The sequence below is a fragment of the Sycon ciliatum genome, chromosome 11 (assembly GCF_964019385.1).
Source record: "Sycon ciliatum chromosome 11, ocSycCili1.1, whole genome shotgun sequence".
Classification (NCBI taxonomy): domain Eukaryota; kingdom Metazoa; phylum Porifera; class Calcarea; order Leucosolenida; family Sycettidae; genus Sycon; species Sycon ciliatum.
In genome coordinates, this window is record NC_088653.1 from 2,980,796 (window position 1) to 3,001,912 (window position 21,117).

Genomic DNA, 21,117 nt, shown 5'->3' on the forward strand with positions numbered 1-21,117 from the left:
TTTGTACATCATTATGCGCCGGTGTGGAGGAGTAAACAGCAGGTATGACAGTCACCAATCCAGCTTCAGCTCAGCGCTCGCTCCAGCAGAATGTTGCCCGCGCTTACTTTGCCTCCACACGGATAGACGATCAGCGGAGAGTCCCGCAGCTTCGTAGCCGTGAGGTGTTGATCTCACTGTTAGTGTCAGTGCGTCTCCTCGCTGTTTCTTTAACTTGATTTTCCTCATTTTCTTTCGGGTAGGCTTACTTGGTGTCAATTGCCGGTGCCAAGCTCTTAGGTTCATGCTCATGCTAAAGTACGTGCAAACTCATATCTGAGCACGAAACATGTTGCGTTGTCTAGACAGTAAGTACATCTCTAGCACTACACCTAAAGCTGCAGATTAAAGTGTATTTTCGACTAAAAAAAGCTATGACCACTTGCAACTCAAAAACTAATGTTTCTCCATGTTATACCGACACGTTTTGGTGCTCCCGTTGACTGGAGTGTTGCATGCAGTTTTTAAGGCAAGAAGAACGACAAAATCATTTTAGGCCAATGAGTCACAAAATGAGAGTTTGTTGGCGTGGGTAGATGTGGGACATACATTATCGTATAATACCTTCCCCCCCCCCCCCCACCCCCCCCCCCCCCCCCCCGCTCTCCTGCAGTCATAGGCCATGTGGTCCTCCTCCATTGCCGTAGTCCTCTTGACAAATGGTGTGTGTGTGGGGGGGGGGGGGCACGACGTGTGCTGGGTCAACTGTGTGAATTGTTGTCTTGATACTAGACAAAGAATGACTAAAAATCAATCCTTGTTCCATGCCTCCAATCTGTTTTTTGGACCAAATGCGGAATGTCATACACCTTTGAAACTCTTTTTTTTCCTTCCATTTCGCATGCTTTATACAGCGGTGAAATGTAATGTACAACCAATTGCTAATGGTTTGACCGACAGGATGGTAATTCAATACCAGGAAACTGTCACCTATTCTTGCCTTCACAATCTAGCTGTGGTGGGTGTAGCCACGCAAAGTTGTATGGCTGACAGAAATCTGTCTTCAGTGCCGCCACGCTGTGCCAGTAAGTTCTGTTCGATGTGCATGTATTGTCTTGAACTTTGACAAAAGTCACAAAATGCGACATGAAACACAAAAAATGAACACACGCCAACATTTTGACTCACATCAGAAGCCAATTCTGGTCCGCTCATCCCAGGCCACCTTTGGAATCTGCCCATCAGGTCTTTACTGCAGTAGCAGAGTGGTGATGATCACTTACAATTCTTGCATAATGCTTGTGGTATGTTGGAGTCATTCAGTCACCGTTACCGAATTTCCACTTTGGTGTTTGATTTGTTCAACCTCTCTTTTTCTCTTTTCACACACATTAATTTGTAGTTCATCACATTTAAACACTGTGTGTATTAGCAACTCTCTGGGACAGTTATTTGTCATTACGTGGGCCACTGTAACCGCATTGCCAATGCAGGTCGTTCCTTATATGGCCCTGCATTTACTTGCTGAATTCACGGGTCACGGTTGACATTTTAACAGTGCATGGATAGTGAAAGAATTCTCAAAACCTGTCCTCACAAGACCGGGTGCAATGATGGTCTGTGCCATTTTATGTCTCCTTGCGAACCCAAACCACAGTAGCTCAAGTACGGAGTGATGTGTTGCAAAAATGACCAGCAGAGATGATAAGTATTTGAAACCACTTGTAACTTCTTGTAACATGAAAATTGTTGGCACAAGTCATGCGATCGCGTCGGCTAACTAAACCAGATTTTGAAGAGTCAGACGTGCACAACTTAGCACAAACGTGACTAGGAGTACTGAGACATTCCACGGCATGAAGAGCATGACTCGTGCCCACGATTTCCTTGTTACAACTTTCTTTCCTTGGCTCACCAGGGGCGTAGCACCCGCTACGACTGGTACGACCATGGCCGTACCACTTTTCGAAAAGTGTGGTCCGTCCGGAATGTGCAAAACCGTAATAAAAAAAAATCAGGATCCATCGATGCATATGCGCATCAGACTTTGACCTTTTTCTAGACTCGTAGATCTGTTATGCATCTGCAGTCGGACTGAGTCTACTGTACTCGACTCGACTGCATGCACACTGCGCCAGAAGTGTGTGTGAAGTGTGCCAGAAGTTCCCAGAACGCAGGATTTTGTGTCTTTTTTACAAAATTTTCCCGCGGGAGGTCCCCCGGACCCCCTCCAACACGGCCTTCGGCCGCGCCGACCTTTGCCTTTGGTCGTACCACTTCCAAAACCCCTCCTACGCCCCTGCTCACAATCTCAGTTCTTGTATCTTTATATCTGTTTCTATATGTGCTTCCACCCAGATACGTCACTGACTGGGTACAGCTACTGTCCTCAGGTTGGCGCAGTCCTGAAACGGACGCACGATGCTAAGGTATTCAACTTTACAGATGGCCATGACATATGCAGGGTACGCAATGGCATATTACTAAGTGCGAACGCGTACGAGTCGGGATGCACATCAACATTGCTCGGTGATACCCACTTTGCCTGGATCAACCAGTTTGAAGATGGAAAAACCGATGAGATTGCATTTGCAACCGGAACACTAGCCCACCCTGTTTCCACCCGTTTCGTGAACGCCTCCATATACGTCACTTGCGAAATACGTAAGAGAAAACCCAGTGCCAATTCTTTTTATCATTATATAATTATATATGAGGATTGAAGTGACTGCCATTATAATGATATGCTATAAGGAGAAGATGGGAAATAAAGGATGGGCTGATGGGTCCAATGCACACTGGTTTTGCTCAGTTTTTAGCAATGAGCTGTTCTGGCTACGAGGTGGATCCTAGCATAATATCGAATACACAGTTCTTAAATGTCACATGTGTCATATAATTGTGTCATCTCTTGTCAAGCTTTGTCCCCTGATTCCATGGGAATGAACAATACACAGATAGGTAATGCTTGTTCACGCATTTAACATCGTGCTTGCTATGCTGGGCTTGCCGCATTCATGGTACATGTACCGTAAAGGACCACGCCATGTCGCTTCTCAGCTGGGTTTTCGGCAGGCGGTGGGAATTAGATCAAGGCTGTCAAGTGCAGTACGATGTACAACAACGCAGAAGTTCAGACTGGAGTGTGCACATTTACATGCTGGATTGGCAAATATTTTGTACAGCAGTGCATGCGTCGGCTCAACATCGTATTTTCGTTGTATAAGCCGAAGTCGCTTCACAGGTAGAACATCGACAGGAGGCGGGAATTAGAGAGGGGGCGGATCAACGGTACTTTACGGTTTAATAGCAGTACTCTCAGGGCAGGGTCACTACCAATTTTCGTCTGATGCTCGATTCAGCTCGTGAAACTCAGAGTTACGAAACCGCAGCTGATTGTTCTGCTGTCTGTGTATTCCAGTCTTTGGCAAATTGAGCCCCATACAGATGGTGGATGAACTGCACACGCTCTATATGTCACCTATAGTGAATCATAAGCCATCCTAGGGAGAATTATGGGACGTTTTCATGCCAAAAGAATTATCCTCTTGATCTCTAGAGTTTTCCGCCCAATCTGATCATTCGATTTTCCACTGTTCTATTTGTGCTCCAAGCTTGCCAACGTACGGATGGAGACAGAATAACTAGTATTTCAGAGAACGGTACTGTCACATGTGAACGTGGTTATGAATACCTCCATGCACAACCAGTGTGCAGTAATGCAACTACGCAAATCCATACCTGCACCAGTAAGTTTAAGCTTGGTTATTGTTGATCTGTCCACGCGCATCCCCCTCCTCACTCACTCCACTCCCCACTTCCCACTCTGTACTCTCTATTCAGACTGGAGTCCGTTAACACTTCACCATTTGCACTGAATGCCGGCATGATCTGTACTCAGCGACGTCAAAGTTTGAGACTCGGCTGGAAGCTGCAGGAACGCATCCGCAGGAACGCATCCGCAGGAACGCATATGCAGGAACGCAACCACCCTCTAGGATCAGAACGCACAAATGTTGGTGGGGGGGGGGGGGGTGGTGGGGGGGGGGGGGGTGGGGGTGGTGGGGGGGGGGGGGGGAGGGGGGAGGGAGGGTAGTAGATGTAGAACACATCAATCCCAAAGTGGTGAAAACCGAAATCCCCAATCAACTGTGGGTTGCAGCACGGCTAGAAAAATTCCTTCCGCTCCCTTCGGGAGGACTTGAACCTGGGACCGTCTGTTTCCCAATCATGGTCTTAGAGACGCATTTTCCACAAAAATTTGCGTTTCACCTGCTGGGAGAGTATGCGTGTACTCGAGTCTCATCCTGAGCACGTTTTTTTCTTCTTTTTTTTCAGCTCCAGTATAGCTGTATTTTTCATTGCAAAGCCGTCCTCGATTGTTGTGTTCGTTGTTCAAACGAAGTGGACATTCAATCATGAAGGCAGAGGACACAGGAGCCTGATTGGAGTTCCTCGTGGCATAGGACGACCACACAGAGACACTTTGGGATTTTCTGAATATAAAATATCGTACGCACGATGCTTAGATCAATTTGTGCGATATCAAATTGTTTGTGATCTACCACATCGAGCAGAACGGGATCCAAACACAAGCTTACCGACGGCTAGGCTGCCGACCTGACTGGACAAATGATCCCTGGCTTCACCAGACGCCAGAAGTCGGACACCATGTCCTTTGCCGCGACGTCCATCTCCAAAAAGAACTCCATCTTCGTCGTGAAAAGGCTTGAAATACTCAATATTCAACCGAGATTCGCGGACTCACGCTTTCTCGGATCGATTAATTTCCTGTTGGAACAGCTGCAGGGCAGCTTCCCGCCACTGTTTCAACAGGCGATGGCTCCAAAGCAAGCCTGGAACAAGCCATATCGAGGTTGCAAGCCACCCCTCTCAGCTAAAAATTCGAAGAAATTCGAAATTTCAGTGGTGGAAGATATACTATGAAGAGAATTTCAAAAAGTATGTTTCGTGGAGCGATCGCTCAACCTACGTCATTCAAACTTTGCAGGATGATTCAGACGTACAGGCTAGGCATGGAACCACAGGCGATGATGCCATAGCTGACACACAGAGTAACACACACAACAGATTCGTGTGCACAGATACTAAATTAGTGGACGTCGTCATCTTCTTCCCGCTGATCTCGAATGTACTATGACGTGCTATTTCGCCTGACGCTTAGGAAGCGAAGGTTGTACGAACAACTGGGATACCTCAGTTAGTGAAGAGGCATAATATGATATCAAATTAACATCAAACCTGTATACTTTGGGTGTATTCGTCCTCCATGGCTGTTCTTATTGTGAGGAGAATTCAAAGGCGAGGCAGTGTGCTGTGTTGAAGTGTCGTCCAAACATAGCTTACAACGATTTGAGATCACACGACTGCTTTACATTCGGGCTGGTGCTTTTCTCCTTTTTTTGTATTCCTTTGTACAGCTGTGAAGTGTGATGTACCAGCTATTGCTAATGCTACTGTTAACCGTACGGTGATACAGTTCCAGGATACGGTCACCTATACGTGCCAAGACAATCTAGCTCTTGTGGGCATTGCCACGCAAAGTTGCTTGGCGAATGGGAGTCTGTCGTCAGTGGCGCCTCGTTGTGACTGTGAGTTCTACCATATTTCCCCAATTACAAGTCGCACTTGATTATAAGTCGCAGCCCATTCTCACGTCCGAACCAAATCGTCTCAATGCATTCACATAAGTAAGGAGTCACACTTGATTGTAGGTCACACCGCCTTCTTTGCACTTGAAGTTTAGTGTGAAAAGGAGCGACTTACAATCTGGGAGATACGCTATTTGATTTGTTGTGTAGAATTCTGATCGTGCCGTAGTCTCGTTGCATGCCGGACATGGCACACACCAGTGAAAATCTCTGATCTGCAGCTTCTAACTAGAGATCTCTTGCCAAAGTACCTGCATCTTCCGTCGTGTGACGACTGCCACTGGGAAATTGCTCTGCAGGGAATAGGGAGTGCTTCTTCAAGACGCACATCACCTCTAACACCCAATGCAATTGTGGCAGTAACTTCTGACAAACTAACAAAATGACAAACAACAACTCGACTTCCTGCTTAGATTTTGAAAGAATATGTGCCATGCCATTGCTCCTGGTAAGCCCACAGCAGCACAAGTACTGATGTTTTGCAAAATGACCTGCACAGATGACTCAGATGTAGCGACAAACTCGGTAATTTGAAAATAATCTTAACCGTCCACCTCTTCAAACTGCGCTCTTGGCCCTCACTCAAAACACCAGTCCATAGCGAGGAAGTTTGTTCTTGGCCTTTATCTGCCATTCACTCCTTCTCTACCTCCACTGAGGAGCTCTTAATGAGCAAAACAGCTGTCTGGAGGATATGGAACTTCTATCCAAGAGCGAACTTTCTCGCTATGGAATATAGTGTTGTGAATGTGGGCCACGAGCGCAATGTGGAGAGGTGGACGGTTAATTAAGATTATCGACCAGCAGAGATATAAAGTTTTTTTTTAATTGCATATATATGTTGTGCTCCTCTCCAGATTCATCACTGACTGGGTACAGCTACTGTCCTGAAGTTGGTGCGGTCCTGCAACGGACACACGACTCCAAGCTTTTCAACTTTACAGATGGCGATTTTATATGCAAGCTGCACAATGGTAGATTACTAAGTCCAAAAGCGTACGGGAGCAATTGCACATTCACATTTTTTGGTGCGACACGAGTTGCCTGGGTCAACCAGTTTGAGGATGGAGCAAACGATAGGATTGCGTTTGTCACCGGAACACCAGCCAAACCTGTTGCCACTCTTTTCGTGAACGCGTCAGTATACGTCGTGTGCGAAATACGTAAGTGAAGCACTCCAATCATTGAAAGGTTTAACATCTCCAACCTCATTACGACACTACTAAATTTACGTCTCTCACATGTTTCATGACTATTATTCATTCCCCTTCCTCCTCCTCTCCTCATGGTGCACGTAAGTAGTTTCGTTTTGTGTGGTGTGTGCGAGTGCATGTGGTGTCCTTAGGGATGGTCCCATGTGTTCTACTTGCGCTGGAGTACTGCCAATTTTGTACCAGGTCACTGCCGTAAAAGGCATGGCTTGTTGCATATTTGGCAGTGCACCAGCGTACGTAGTACGCCTGGGGTCATTCCTAATGGGCATGGGTACGCCGTATCCGGGCATTATCGTCTGATAATGCCCTGGTACGGTGCTGCTCTGATTGGCCAAATGCTAGCAACGACCTGACAACAGGCACGTGACATGTATGAACTTTCAACCACGCATCGCGACCAAATCCACCGCCGCTCGCGTTCCCGGAACACGAGCGGCGGTGGATTTCCAAAGTTTGGAAATGCGTATGACATGGATAGACTGACATGCTCGTAGTCCAGCCAGGGTCGACCTTTCTTCCAAAAGTCTTGGAAAGCGTGCGTTCTTTTTCTCTTCGCTGCGAGCTCCATCGTCCAAATCACCAGTCGGATGAAAACTTGCAACTGTGTCAAAAGCTATAGCCTAAGTAATTAGTTACGCTTTTGACTGCCTGCCCCATCGACTTTGAATGTCACGACTTCCTGCTCGCCGCTGGCCAGATCGCGCTGGAACCAGTTGACCCCAGTTGACCCTAGCCGAGTCTGTCGCTTGTAGATTGTAGTGTGTACGGTTGCGCTAGATTTGCAACAGATGGGGTCAGCGTGTCGTAAAATACCAGTATTTTAGGAATCCATTGTCAGTCTGAGACATTTTTTTCAGCCGGGTGAGACTGGACCCGGTGATATCTGTTCAGCCAGGTCATGCAGTTCCCCAGCCGGGCGCGTGACCCGGCTCTCTAGCAGGCCCTGAGTTTTGTACATCATTATGCGCCGGTGTGGAGGAGTAAACAGCAGGTATGACAGTCACCAATCCAGCTTCAGCTCAGCGCTCGCTCCAGCAGAATGTTGCCCGCGCTTACTTTGCCTCCACACGGATAGACGATCAGCGGAGAGTCCCGCAGCTTCGTAGCCGTGAGGTGTTGATCTCACTGTTAGTGTCAGTGCGTCTCCTCGCTGTTTCTTTAACTTGATTTTCCTCATTTTCTTTCGGGTAGGCTTACTTGGTGTCAATTGCCGGTGCCAAGCTCTTAGGTTCATGCTCATGCTAAAGTACGTGCAAACTCATATCTGAGCACGAAACATGTTGCGTTGTCTAGACAGTAAGTACATCTCTAGCACTACACCTAAAGCTGCAGATTAAAGTGTATTTTCGACTAAAAAAAGCTATGAGCACTTGCAACTCAAAAACTAATGTTTCTCCATGTTATACCGACACGTTTTGGTGCTCCCGTTGACTGGAGTGTTGCATGCAGTTTTTAAGGCAAGAAGAACGACAAAATCATTTTAGGCCAATGAGTCACAAAATGAGAGTTTGGTGGCGTGGGTAGATGTGGGACATACATTATCGTATAATACCTTCCCCCCCCCCCCCCCCCCCCCCCCCCGCTCTCCTGCAGTCATAGGCCATGTGGTCCTCCTCCATTGCCGTAGTCCTCTTGACAAATGGTGTGTGTGTGGGGGGGGGGGGGGGGGGCACGACGTGTACTGGGTCAACTGTGTGAATTGTTGTCTTGATACTAGACAAAGAATGACTAAAAATCAATCCTTGTTCCATGCCTCCAATCTGTTTTTTGGACCAAATGCAGAATGTCATACACCTTTGAAACTCTTTTTTTTCCTTCCATTTCGCATGCTTTATACAGCGGTGAAATGTAATGTACAACCAATTGCTAATGGTTTGACCGACAGGATGGTAATTCAATACCAGGAAACTGTCACCTATTCTTGCCTTCACAATCTAGCTGTGGTGGGTGTAGCCACGCAAAGTTGTATGGCTGACAGAAATCTGTCTTCAGTGCCGCCACGCTGTGCCAGTAAGTTCTGTTCGATGTGCATGTATTGTCTTGAACTTTGACAAAAGTCACAAAATGCGACATGAAACACAAAAAATGAACACACGCCAACATTTTGACTCACATCAGAAGCCAATTCTGGTCCGCTCATCCCAGGCCACCTTTGGAATCTGCCCATCAGGTCTTTACTGCAGTAGCAGAGTGGTGATGATCACTTACAATTCTTGCATAATGCTTGTGGTATGTTGGAGTCATTCAGTCACCGTTACCGAATTTCCACTTTGGTGTTTGATTTGTTCAACCTCTCTTTTTCTCTTTTCACACACATTAATTTGTAGTTCATCTCATTTAAACACTGTGTGTATTAGCAACTCTCTGGGACAGTTATTTGTCATTACGTGGGCCACTGTAACCGCATTGCCAATGCAGGTCGTTCCTTATATGGCCCTGCATTTACTTGCTGAATTCACGGGTCACGGTTGACATTTTAACAGTGCATGGATAGTGAAAGAATTCTCAAAACCTGTCCTCACAAGACCGGGTGCAATGATGGTCTGTGCCATTTTATGTCTCCTTGCGAACCCAAACCACAGTAGCTCAAGTACGGAGTGATGTGTTGCAAAAATGACCAGCAGAGATGATAAGTATTTGAAACCACTTGTAACTTCTTGTAACATGAAAATTGTTGGCACAAGTCATGCGATCGCGTCGGCTAACTAAACCAGATTTTGAAGAGTCAGACGTGCACAACTTAGCACAAACGTGACTAGGAGTACTGAGACATTCCACGGCATGAAGAGCATGACTCGTGCCCACGATTTCCTTGTTACAACTTTCTTTCCTTGGCTCACCAGGGGCGTAGCACCCGCTACGACTGGTACGACCATGGCCGTACCACTTTTCGAAAAGTGTGGTCCGTCCGGAATGTGCAAAACCGTAATAAAAAAAAAATCAGGATCCATCGATGCATATGCGCATCAGACTTTGACCTTTTTCTAGACTCGTAGATCTGTTATGCATCTGCAGTCGGACTGAGTCTACCGTACTCGACTCGACTGCATGCACACTGCGCCAGAAGTGTGTGTGAAGTGTGCCAGAAGTTCCCAGAACGCAGGATTTTGTGTCTTTTTTACAAAATTTTCCCGGGGGAGGTCCCCCCGACCCCCTCCAACACGGCCTTCGGCCGCGCCGACCTTTGCCTTTGGTCGTACCACTTCCAAAACCCCTCCTACGCCCCTGCTCACAATCTCAGTTCTTGTATCTTTATATCTGTTTCTATATGTGCTTCCACCCAGATACGTCACTGACTGGGTACAGCTACTGTCCTCAGGTTGGCGCAGTCCTGAAACGGACGCACGATGCTAAGGTATTCAACTTTACAGATGGCCATGACATATGCAGGGTACGCAATGGCATATTACTAAGTGCGAACGCGTACGAGTCGGGATGCACATCAACATTGCTCGGTGATACCCACTTTGCCTGGATCAACCAGTTTGAAGATGGAAAAACCGATGAGATTGCATTTGCAACCGGAACACTAGCCCACCCTGTTTCCACCCGTTTCGTGAACGCCTCCATATACGTCACTTGCGAAATACGTAAGAGAAAACCCAGTGCCAATTCTTTTTATCATTATATAATTATATATGAGGATTGAAGTGACTGCCATTATAATGATATGCTATAAGGAGAAGATGGGAAATAAAGGATGGGCTGATGGGTCCAATGCACACTGGTTTTGCTCAGTTTTTAGCAATGAGCTGTTCTGGCTACGAGGTGGATCCTAGCATAATATCGAATACACAGTTCTTAAATGTCACATGTGTCATATAATTGTGTCATCTCTTGTCAAGCTTTGTCCCCTGATTCCATGGGAATGAACAATACACAGATAGGTAATGCTTGTTCACGCATTTAACATCGTGCTTGCTATGCTGGGCTTGCCGCATTCATGGTACATGTACCGTAAAGGACCACGCCATGTCGCTTCTCAGCTGGGTTTTCGGCAGGCGGTGGGAATTAGATCAAGGCTGTCAAGTGCAGTACGATGTACAACAACGCAGAAGTTCAGACTGGAGTGTGCACATTTACATGCTGGATTGGCAAATATTTTGTACAGCAGTGCATGCGTCGGCTCAACATCGTATTTTCGTTGTATAAGCCGAAGTCGCTTCACAGGTAGAACATCGACAGGAGGCGGGAATTAGAGAGGGGGCGGATCAACGGTACTTTACGGTTTAATAGCAGTACTCTCAGGGCAGGGTCACTACCAATTTTCGTCTGATGCTCGATTCAGCTCGTGAAACTCAGAGTTACGAAACCGCAGCTGATTGTTCTGCTGTCTGTGTATTCCAGTCTTTGGCAAATTGAGCCCCATACAGATGGTGGATGAACTGCACACGCTCTATATGTCACCTATAGTGAATCATAAGCCATCCTAGGGAGAATTATGGGACGTTTTCATGCCAAAAGAATTATCCTCTTGATCTCTAGAGTTTTCCGCCCAATCTGATCATTCGATTTTCCACTGTTCTATTTGTGCTCCAAGCTTGCCAACGTACGGATGGAGACAGAATAACTAGTATTTCAGAGAACGGTACTGTCACATGTGAACGTGGTTATGAATACCTCCATGCACAACCAGTGTGCAGTAATGCAACTACGCAAATCCATACCTGCACCAGTAAGTTTAAGCTTGGTTATTGTTGATCTGTCCACGCGCATCCCCCTCCTCACTCACTCCACTCCCCACTTCCCACTCTGTACTCTCTATTCAGACTGGAGTCCGTTAACACTTCACCATTTGCACTGAATGCCGGCATGATCTGTACTCAGCGACGTCAAAGTTTGAGACTCGGCTGGAAGCTGCAGGAACGCATCCGCAGGAACGCATATGCAGGAACGCAACCACCCTCTAGGATCAGAACGCACAAATGTTGGTGGGGGGGGGGGTGGTGGGGGGGGGGGGGGGTGGGGGTGGTGGGGGGGGGGGGGGGAGGGGGGAGGGAGGGTAGTAGATGTAGAACACATCAATCCCAAAGTGGTGAAAACCGAAATCCCCAATCAACTGTGGGTTGCAGCACGGCTAGAAAAATTCCTTCCGCTCCCTTCGGGAGGACTTGAACCTGGGACCGTCTGTTTCCCAATCATGGTCTTAGAGACGCATTTTTCACAAAAATTTGCGTTTCACCTGCTGGGAGAGTATGCGTGTACTCGAGTCTCATCCTGAGCACGTTTTTTTCTTCTTTTTTTTCAGCTCCAGTATAGCTGTATTTTTCATTGCAAAGCCGTCCTCGATTGTTGTGTTCGTTGTTCAAACGAAGTGGACATTCAATCATGAAGGCAGAGGACACAGGAGCCTGATTGGAGTTCCTCGTGGCATAGGACGACCACACAGAGACACTTTGGGATTTTCTGAATATAAAATATCGTACGCACGATGCTTAGATCAATTTGTGCGATATCAAATTGTTTGTGATCTACCACATCGAGCAGAACGGGATCCAAACACAAGCTTACCGACGGCTAGGCTGCCGACCTGACTGGACAAATGATCCCTGGCTTCACCAGACGCCAGAAGTCGGACACCATGTCCTTTGCCGCGACGTCCATCTCCAAAAAGAACTCCATCTTCGTCGTGAAAAGGCTTGAAATACTCAATATTCAACCGAGATTCGCGGACTCACGCTTTCTCGGATCGATTAATTTCCTGTTGGAACAGCTGCAGGGCAGCTTCCCGCCACTGTTTCAACAGGCGATGGCTCCAAAGCAAGCCTGGAACAAGCCATATCGAGGTTGCAAGCCACCCCTCTCAGCTAAAAATTCGAAGAAATTCGAAATTTCAGTGGTGGAAGATATACTATGAAGAGAATTTCAAAAAGTATGTTTCGTGGAGCGATCGCTCAACCTACGTCATTCAAACTTTGCAGGATGATTCAGACGTACAGGCTAGGCATGGAACCACAGGCGATGATGCCATAGCTGACACACAGAGTAACACACACAACAGATTCGTGTGCACAGATACTAAATTAGTGGACGTCGTCATCTTCTTCCCGCTGATCTCGAATGTACTATGACGTGCTATTTCGCCTGACGCTTAGGAAGCGAAGGTTGTACGAACAACTGGGATACCTCAGTTAGTGAAGAGGCATAATATGATATCAAATTAACATCAAACCTGTATACTTTGGGTGTATTCGTCCTCCATGGCTGTTCTTATTGTGAGGAGAATTCAAAGGCGAGGCAGTGTGCTGTGTTGAAGTGTCGTCCAAACATAGCTTACAACGATTTGAGATCACACGACTGCTTTACATTCGGGCTGGTGCTTTTCTCCTTTTTTTGTATTCCTTTGTACAGCTGTGAAGTGTGATGTACCAGCTATTGCTAATGCTACTGTTAACCGTACGGTGATACAGTTCCAGGATACGGTCACCTATACGTGCCAAGACAATCTAGCTCTTGTGGGCATTGCCACGCAAAGTTGCTTGGCGAATGGGAGTCTGTCGTCAGTGGCGCCTCGTTGTGACTGTGAGTTCTACCATATTTCCCCAATTACAAGTCGCACTTGATTATAAGTCGCAGCCCATTCTCACGTCCGAACCAAATCGTCTCAATGCATTCACATAAGTAAGGAGTCACACTTGATTGTAGGTCACACCGCCTTCTTTGCACTTGAAGTTTAGTGTGAAAAGGAGCGACTTACAATCTGGGAGATACGCTATTTGATTTGTTGTGTAGAATTCTGATCGTGCCGTAGTCTCGTTGCATGCCGGACATGGCACACACCAGTGAAAATCTCTGATCTGCAGCTTCTAACTAGAGATCTCTTGCCAAAGTACCTGCCAAAGTACCAGACGATAATGCCCTGGTACGGTGCTGCTCTGATTGGCCAAATGCTAGCAACGACCTGACAACAGGCACGTGACATGTATGAACTTTCAACCACGCATCGCGACCAAATCCACCGCCGCTCGCGTTCCCGGAACACGAGCGGCGGTGGATTTCCAAAGTTTGGAAATGCGTATGACATGGATAGACTGACATGCTCGTAGTCCAGCCAGGGTCGACCTTTCTTCCAAAAGTCTTGGAAAGCGTGCGTTCTTTTTCTCTTCGCTGCGAGCTCCATCGTCCAAATCACCAGTCGGATGAAAACTTGCAACTGTGTCAAAAGCTATAGCCTAAGTAATTAGTTACGCTTTTGACTGCCTGCCCCATCGACTTTGAATGTCACGACTTCCTGCTCGCCGCTGGCCAGATCGCGCTGGAACCAGTTGACCCCAGTTGACCCTAGCCGAGTCTGTCGCTTGTAGATTGTAGTGTGTACGGTTGCGCTAGATTTGCAACAGATGGGGTCAGCGTGTCGTAAAATACCAGTATTTTAGGAATCCATTGTCAGTCTGAGACATTTTTTTCAGCCGGGTGAGACTGGACCCGGTGATATCTGTTCAGCCAGGTCATGCAGTTCCCCAGCCGGGCGCGTGACCCGGCTCTCTAGCAGGCCCTGAGTTTTGTACATCATTATGCGCCGGTGTGGAGGAGTAAACAGCAGGTATGACAGTCACCAATCCAGCTTCAGCTCAGCGCTCGCTCCAGCAGAATGTTGCCCGCGCTTACTTTGCCTCCACACGGATAGACGATCAGCGGAGAGTCCCGCAGCTTCGTAGCCGTGAGGTGTTGATCTCACTGTTAGTGTCAGTGCGTCTCCTCGCTGTTTCTTTAACTTGATTTTCCTCATTTTCTTTCGGGTAGGCTTACTTGGTGTCAATTGCCGGTGCCAAGCTCTTAGGTTCATGCTCATGCTAAAGTACGTGCAAACTCATATCTGAGCACGAAACATGTTGCGTTGTCTAGACAGTAAGTACATCTCTAGCACTACACCTAAAGCTGCAGATTAAAGTGTATTTTCGACTAAAAAAAGCTATGAGCACTTGCAACTCAAAAACTAATGTTTCTCCATGTTATACCGACACGTTTTGGTGCTCCCGTTGACTGGAGTGTTGCATGCAGTTTTTAAGGCAAGAAGAACGACAAAATCATTTTAGGCCAATGAGTCACAAAATGAGAGTTTGTTGGCGTGGGTAGATGTGGGACATACATTATCGTATAATACCTTCCCCCCCCACCCCCCCCCCCCCCCCGCTCTCCTGCAGTCATAGGCCATGTGGTCCTCCTCCATTGCCGTAGTCCTCTTGACAAATGGTGTGTGTGGGGGGGGGGGGGCACGACGTGTACTGGGTCAACTGTGTGAATTGTTGTCTTGATACTAGACAAAGAATGACTAAAAATCAATCCTTGTTCCATGCCTCCAATCTGTTTTTTGGACCAAATGCAGAATGTCATACACCTTTGAAACTCTTTTTTTTCCTTCCATTTCGCATGCTTTATACAGCGGTGAAATGTAATGTACAACCAATTGCTAATGGTTTGACCGACAGGATGGTAATTCAATACCAGGAAACTGTCACCTATTCTTGCCTTCACAATCTAGCTGTGGTGGGTGTAGCCACGCAAAGTTGTATGGCTGACAGAAATCTGTCTTCAGTGCCGCCACGCTGTGCCAGTAAGTTCTGTTCGATGTGCATGTATTGTCTTGAACTTTGACAAAAGTCACAAAATGCGACATGAAACACAAAAAATGAACACACGCCAACATTTTGACTCACATCAGAAGCCAATTCTGGTCCGCTCATCCCAGGCCACCTTTGGAATCTGCCCATCAGGTCTTTACTGCAGTAGCAGAGTGGTGATGATCACTTACAATTCTTGCATAATGCTTGTGGTATGTTGGAGTCATTCAGTCACCGTTACCGAATTTCCACTTTGGTGTTTGATTTGTTCAACCTCTCTTTTTCTCTTTTCACACACATTAATTTGTAGTTCATCACATTTAAACACTGTGTGTATTAGCAACTCTCTGGGACAGTTATTTGTCATTACGTGGGCCACTGTAACCGCATTGCCAATGCAGGTCGTTCCTTATATGGCCCTGCATTTACTTGCTGAATTCACGGGTCACGGTTGACATTTTAACAGTGCATGGATAGTGAAAGAATTCTCAAAACCTGTCCTCACAAGACCGGGTGCAATGATGGTCTGTGCCATTTTATGTCTTCTTGCGAACCCAAACCACAGTAGCTCAAGTACGGAGTGATGTGTTGCAAAAATGACCAGCAGAGATGATAAGTATTTGAAACCACTTGTAACTTCTTGTAACATGAAAATTGTTGGCACAAGTCATGCGATCGCGTCGGCTAACTAAACCAGATTTTGAAGAGTCAGACGTGCACAACTTAGCACAAACGTGACTAGGAGTACTGAGACATTCCACGGCATGAAGAGCATGACTCGTGCCCACGATTTCCTTGTTACAACTTTCTTTCCTTGGCTCACCAGGGGCGTAGCACCCGCTACGACTGGTACGACCATGGCCGTACCACTTTTCGAAAAGTGTGGTCCGTCCGGAATGTGCAAAACCGTAATAAAAAAAAAATCAGGATCCATCGATGCATATGCGCATCAGACTTTGACCTTTTTCTAGACTCGTAGATCTGTTATGCATCTGCAGTCGGACTGAGTCTACCGTACTCGACTCGACTGCATGCACACTGCGCCAGAAGTGTGTGTGAAGTGTGCCAGAAGTTCCCAGAACGCAGGATTTTGTGTCTTTTTTACAAAATTTTCCCGGGGGAAGTCCCCCGGACCCCCTCCAACACGGCCTTCGGCCGCGCCGACCTTTGCCTTTGGTCGTACCACTTCCAAAACCCCTCCTACGCCCCTGCTCACAATCTCAGTTCTTGTATCTTTATATCTGTTTCTATATGTGCTTCCACCCAGATACGTCACTGACTGGGTACAGCTACTGTCCTCAGGTTGGCGCAGTCCTGAAACGGACGCACGATGCTAAGGTATTCAACTTTACAGATGGCCATGACATATGCAGGGTACGCAATGGCATATTACTAAGTGCGAACGCGTACGAGTCGGGATGCACATCAACATTGCTCGGTGATACCCGCATAGCCTGGATCAACCAGTTTGAAGATGGAAAAACCGATGAGATTGCATTTGCAACCGGAACACTAGCCCACCCTGTTTCCACCCGTTTCGTGAACGCCTCCATATACGTCACTTGCGAAATACGTAAGAGAAAACCCAGTGCCAATTCTTTTTATCATTATATAATTATATATGAGGATTGAAGTGACTGCCATTATAATGATATGCTATAAGGAGAAGATGGGAAATAAAGGATGGGCTGATGGGTCCAATGCACACTGGTTTTGCTCAGTTTTTAGCAATGAGCTGTTCTGGCTACGAGGTGGATCCTAGCATAATATCGAATACACAGTTCTTAAATGTCACATGTGTCATATAATTGTGTCATCTCTTGTCAAGCTTTGTCCCCTGATTCCATGGGAATGAACAATACACAGATAGGTAATTCTTGCTCACGCATTTAACATCGTGCTTGCTATGCTGGGCTTGCCGCATTCATGGTACATGTACCGTAAAGGACCACGCCATGTCGCTTCTCAGCTGGGTTTTCGGCAGGCGGTGGGAATTAGATCAAGGCTGTCAAGTGCAGTACGATGTACAACAACGCAGAAGTTCAGACTGGAGTGTGCACATTTACATGCTGGATTGGCAAATATTTTGTACAGCAGTGCATGCGTCGGCTCAACATCGTGTTTTCGTTGTATAAGCCGAAGTCGCTTCACAGGTAGAACATCGACAGGAGGCGGGAATTAGAGAGGGGGCGGATCAACGGTACTTTACGGTTTAATAGCAGTACTCTCAGGGCAGGGTCACTACCAATTTTCGTCTGATGCTCGATTCAGCTCGTGAAACTCAGAGTTACGAAACCGCAGCTGATTGTTCTGCTGTCTGTGTATTCCAGTCTTTGGCAAATTGAGCCCCATACAGATGGTGGATGAACTGCACACGCTCTATATGTCACCTATAGTGAATCATAAGCCATCCTAGGGAGAATTATGGGACGTTTTCATGCCAAAAGAATTATCCTCTTGATCTCTAGAGTTTTCCGCCCAATCTGATCATTCGATTTTCCACTGTTCTATTTGTGCTCCAAGCTTGCCAACGTACGGATGGAGACAGAATATCTAATATTTCAGAGAACGGTACTGTCACATGTGAACGTGGTTATGAATACCTCCATGCACAACCAGTGTGCAGTAATGCAACTACGCAAATCCATACCTGCACCAGTAAGTTTAAGCTTGGTTATTGTTGATCTGTCCACGCGCATCCCCCTCCTCACTCACTCCACTCCCCACTTCCCACTCTGTACTCTCTATTCAGACTGGAGTCCGTTAACACTTCACCATTTGCACTGAATACCGGCATGATCTGTACTCAGCGACGTCAAAGTTTGAGACTCGGCTGGAAGCTGCAGGAACGCATCCGCAGGAACGCATCCGCAGGAACGCATATGCAGGAACGCAACCACCCTCTAGGATCAGAACGCACAAATGTTGGTGGGGGGGGGGGGGGGGTGGTGGGGGGGGGGGTGGGGGTGGTGGGGGGGGGAGGGGGAGGGAGGGTAGTAGATGTAGAACACATCAATCCCAAAGTGGTGAAAACCGAAATCCCCAATCAACTGTGGGTTGCAGCACGGCTAGAAAAATTCCTTCCGCTCCCTTCGGGAGGACTTGAACCTGGGACCGTCTGTTTCCCAATCATGGTCTTAGAGACCATCCCACTATTCCGGCCTGCAAAAAGTTGATGACGTGTGATGATATTTTTCGGGCAAGGTTCTGCGGGCCTCATCTGCTTTACATGGAGCGAAGGTTGCACGAACAACTGAGATACCTCAGCTACAGAAGAGACATCACATCAAACCTGTATAGGTATTATCTTCCTCCATTGTTGTTCTTATAGTGAAGATATTCCGCAGAAAAGGCGGTGTACTTGGTAGAAGTGTTGTCAGAACACGGGTCTTAATCATGTTGTCATTGTGAGCCTACAATCTGTAGTCTGAAGTGGATATGTGATATGACAAACCAGATTTACTTATAGCCTGTTACGTTTCTCCCATTTCTTCTTCTGTCTGCAGTTGTTAAATGTAATGTATCTGAAATTGCCGGTGGCATTGCTAATAGGATGGTAATTCAGTTCCAGGAAGCCGTCACCTATTCTTGCCTTAACAATCTGGCTCTGATCGGCGATGCCGTTCAAAGTTGCTTGGAGAATGGGAGTCTGTCGTCAGTGGCTCCGCGTTGTGACTGTGAGTTCTACTTGGTTAGTTGTGTAGAACTCTGATCGAATCCTAGTCTCTTGCCATACCGTAGAACACAGATCACAAAGCCAAGTGAGGCCGTCAGAATCGCCACCATCGTTGTCGGTTTGGACCACCAACTGGTATTTTCGTCATTGTTGATACAGCGGTTGCGTTGCAGCAGACATACTTGTATAATTATCATCATCATCAGCTGCGTTTGCCGAAAATAAAAAATAGTAAAATAAAAAAATAATCTACGTAGCACATTAGAGCTTGCGGTAATGTAGGTTAACACATTGCACAAGCCACCACTTCACACGCGCTCCAGCGGCTTCCAAAGAGCCCGCAGATCCCACGCTATTGATTGATGCATGTCAAGTAACACGTACATGCACGCTGTGGTGGCATGTAACATGCGTACGCCGGAACTCACCTGAACTCGCCAGCCAACCAGCCATATGCGGCTGCAGCACACATCGGAGCTTGAACCCGTAACGCATACACCATACTTCGCGCTGGCCACATTGCTACTTGATATTTGCTTTGCTTGGGTAGTGAGAAGAACACCGGTTTGTTCCTTTCTCCTTTCTCACTGCCTTTCTCTCTCTTTCACCATGCCACGAGGCTCTGTACGAGGAAGCAGACGTGGACGCGGCCGCGGGTATGCCGTCGAGGTTACCCGTCGCCGCTCGGGTAGGGCTTCGACCTCGCCATACGCGCGGACTGACGGCATGCGCGCCTTCGCGCCTGATGCCTCCGACACACCGTCAGCAGCTAGTTCAGACTTCTGACCCCGCTCCAGGCACCGACGCTTCTATGCAGGACGAGCCCTCATTGCTCTCCCCGGACATCATTTCCTCAGCCGTTATGAAGATGAACGCCCTCCACTCTCTCCTCGAACGTGTGGAACGCCTGGAGAACAGACAGTGCTGAGTCTGATCTGGAAGCCGATCTCTCCCACGCGCGTGCTCCGCACCCGAAAGATCGCTCCCACGCTCCGAGCGTCAAGCTCCGGACCTATCCTGCCCGGAACTTCCAGTTCTATCGGAACCCTGACTTTGCCAGGACCTCCAGTTCTCTCCAAGCCCTCGGTTCTACCCACACCGCCACGTCGCGCGATTGAAAAAATCCAGCGCGGAGAGTTTGTGGAACTTGAGGAACTCTTGCTGGAAAATTTCAGCTCCCAGGGACAGGAGCCAATACAACTGGTAACAGCTGGCGGCGACATGGCTCAGCTCTCGCTCAACCTCAGCGCAAAGCACACGCGCGCGATCAACGACTTCTCGGCTTGGCTGGAGGCCTGGACGATCTACATGGGCATCGTCGTTCTTGCTCGTCCTGACCGAGCTCATGAGCTCGTCTGCTACCAGCACATACTTTGTACTGCGAACCAACAGTTCACGACGTCTGCTGTGCTGAACTATGATCGAGCATTTCGCCAACACACCGCCAGCATGGCACTGCGCTGCGACGTGATCAATCAGACGCTGTGGAGTATTCGCCTACTCCGCTCTCCCCGTCTGTCATGCAGACGTCTGCTGTGCGGAACTATGATCGAGCATTTCGCCAACACACCGCCAGCATGGCACTGTGCTGCGACGTGATCAATCAGACGCTGTGGAGTATTCGCCTACTCCGCTCTCCACGTCTGTCATGCAGACGTCTCCTGTGCTGAACTATGATCGAGCATTTCGCCAACACACCGCCAGCATGGCACTGCGCTGGGACGTGATCAATCAGACGCTGTGGAGTATTCGCCTACTCCGCTCTCCCCGTCTGTCATGCACCAAATGCACGCTCCAAAACAGCCGCGACCGCTGCCTGCCCACATGCCGCAGCTCAACACGCGCAGCCCTTTCCATCAGTGGCGGGCAGCACCCGCCAAGTCTGTTTTAACTTCAACCGCGGCAGGCCCTGTTCCCGCACACCCTGCGACCGTCTTTACGCCTGCAGCTCATGTGAAGACAAAGGACATGCCGCCACATCCTGCACCAGCACCACCCGCTTCAGGTGGCAGCGC

General features: G+C 47.8%; 1 protein-coding gene across 1 annotated transcript in view; it reads left to right on the plus strand.

Annotated features, from left to right (window-relative positions):
- The window catches only part of LOC135827692 (sushi, von Willebrand factor type A, EGF and pentraxin domain-containing protein 1-like), a 34,735-nt gene extending 14,034 nt beyond the window's left edge, over window positions 1–20,701 (plus strand). The window contains exons 7-20 of the mRNA XM_065340147.1: window positions 894–1,064; window positions 2,338–2,643; window positions 3,594–3,728; window positions 5,421–5,591; window positions 6,509–6,814; window positions 8,705–8,875; window positions 10,150–10,455; window positions 11,406–11,540; window positions 13,217–13,387; window positions 15,249–15,419; window positions 16,694–16,999; window positions 17,950–18,084; window positions 18,933–19,117; window positions 20,021–20,701. Of these exons, the coding sequence (XP_065196219.1) occupies window positions 894–1,064; window positions 2,338–2,643; window positions 3,594–3,728; window positions 5,421–5,591; window positions 6,509–6,814; window positions 8,705–8,875; window positions 10,150–10,455; window positions 11,406–11,540; window positions 13,217–13,387; window positions 15,249–15,419; window positions 16,694–16,999; window positions 17,950–18,084; window positions 18,933–19,117; window positions 20,021–20,701 (3,350 nt within the window). The remainder of the gene's footprint in view (window positions 1–893; window positions 1,065–2,337; window positions 2,644–3,593; window positions 3,729–5,420; window positions 5,592–6,508; window positions 6,815–8,704; window positions 8,876–10,149; window positions 10,456–11,405; window positions 11,541–13,216; window positions 13,388–15,248; window positions 15,420–16,693; window positions 17,000–17,949; window positions 18,085–18,932; window positions 19,118–20,020) is intronic.
- The last annotated feature ends 416 nt before the right edge of the window (window positions 20,702–21,117 follow it).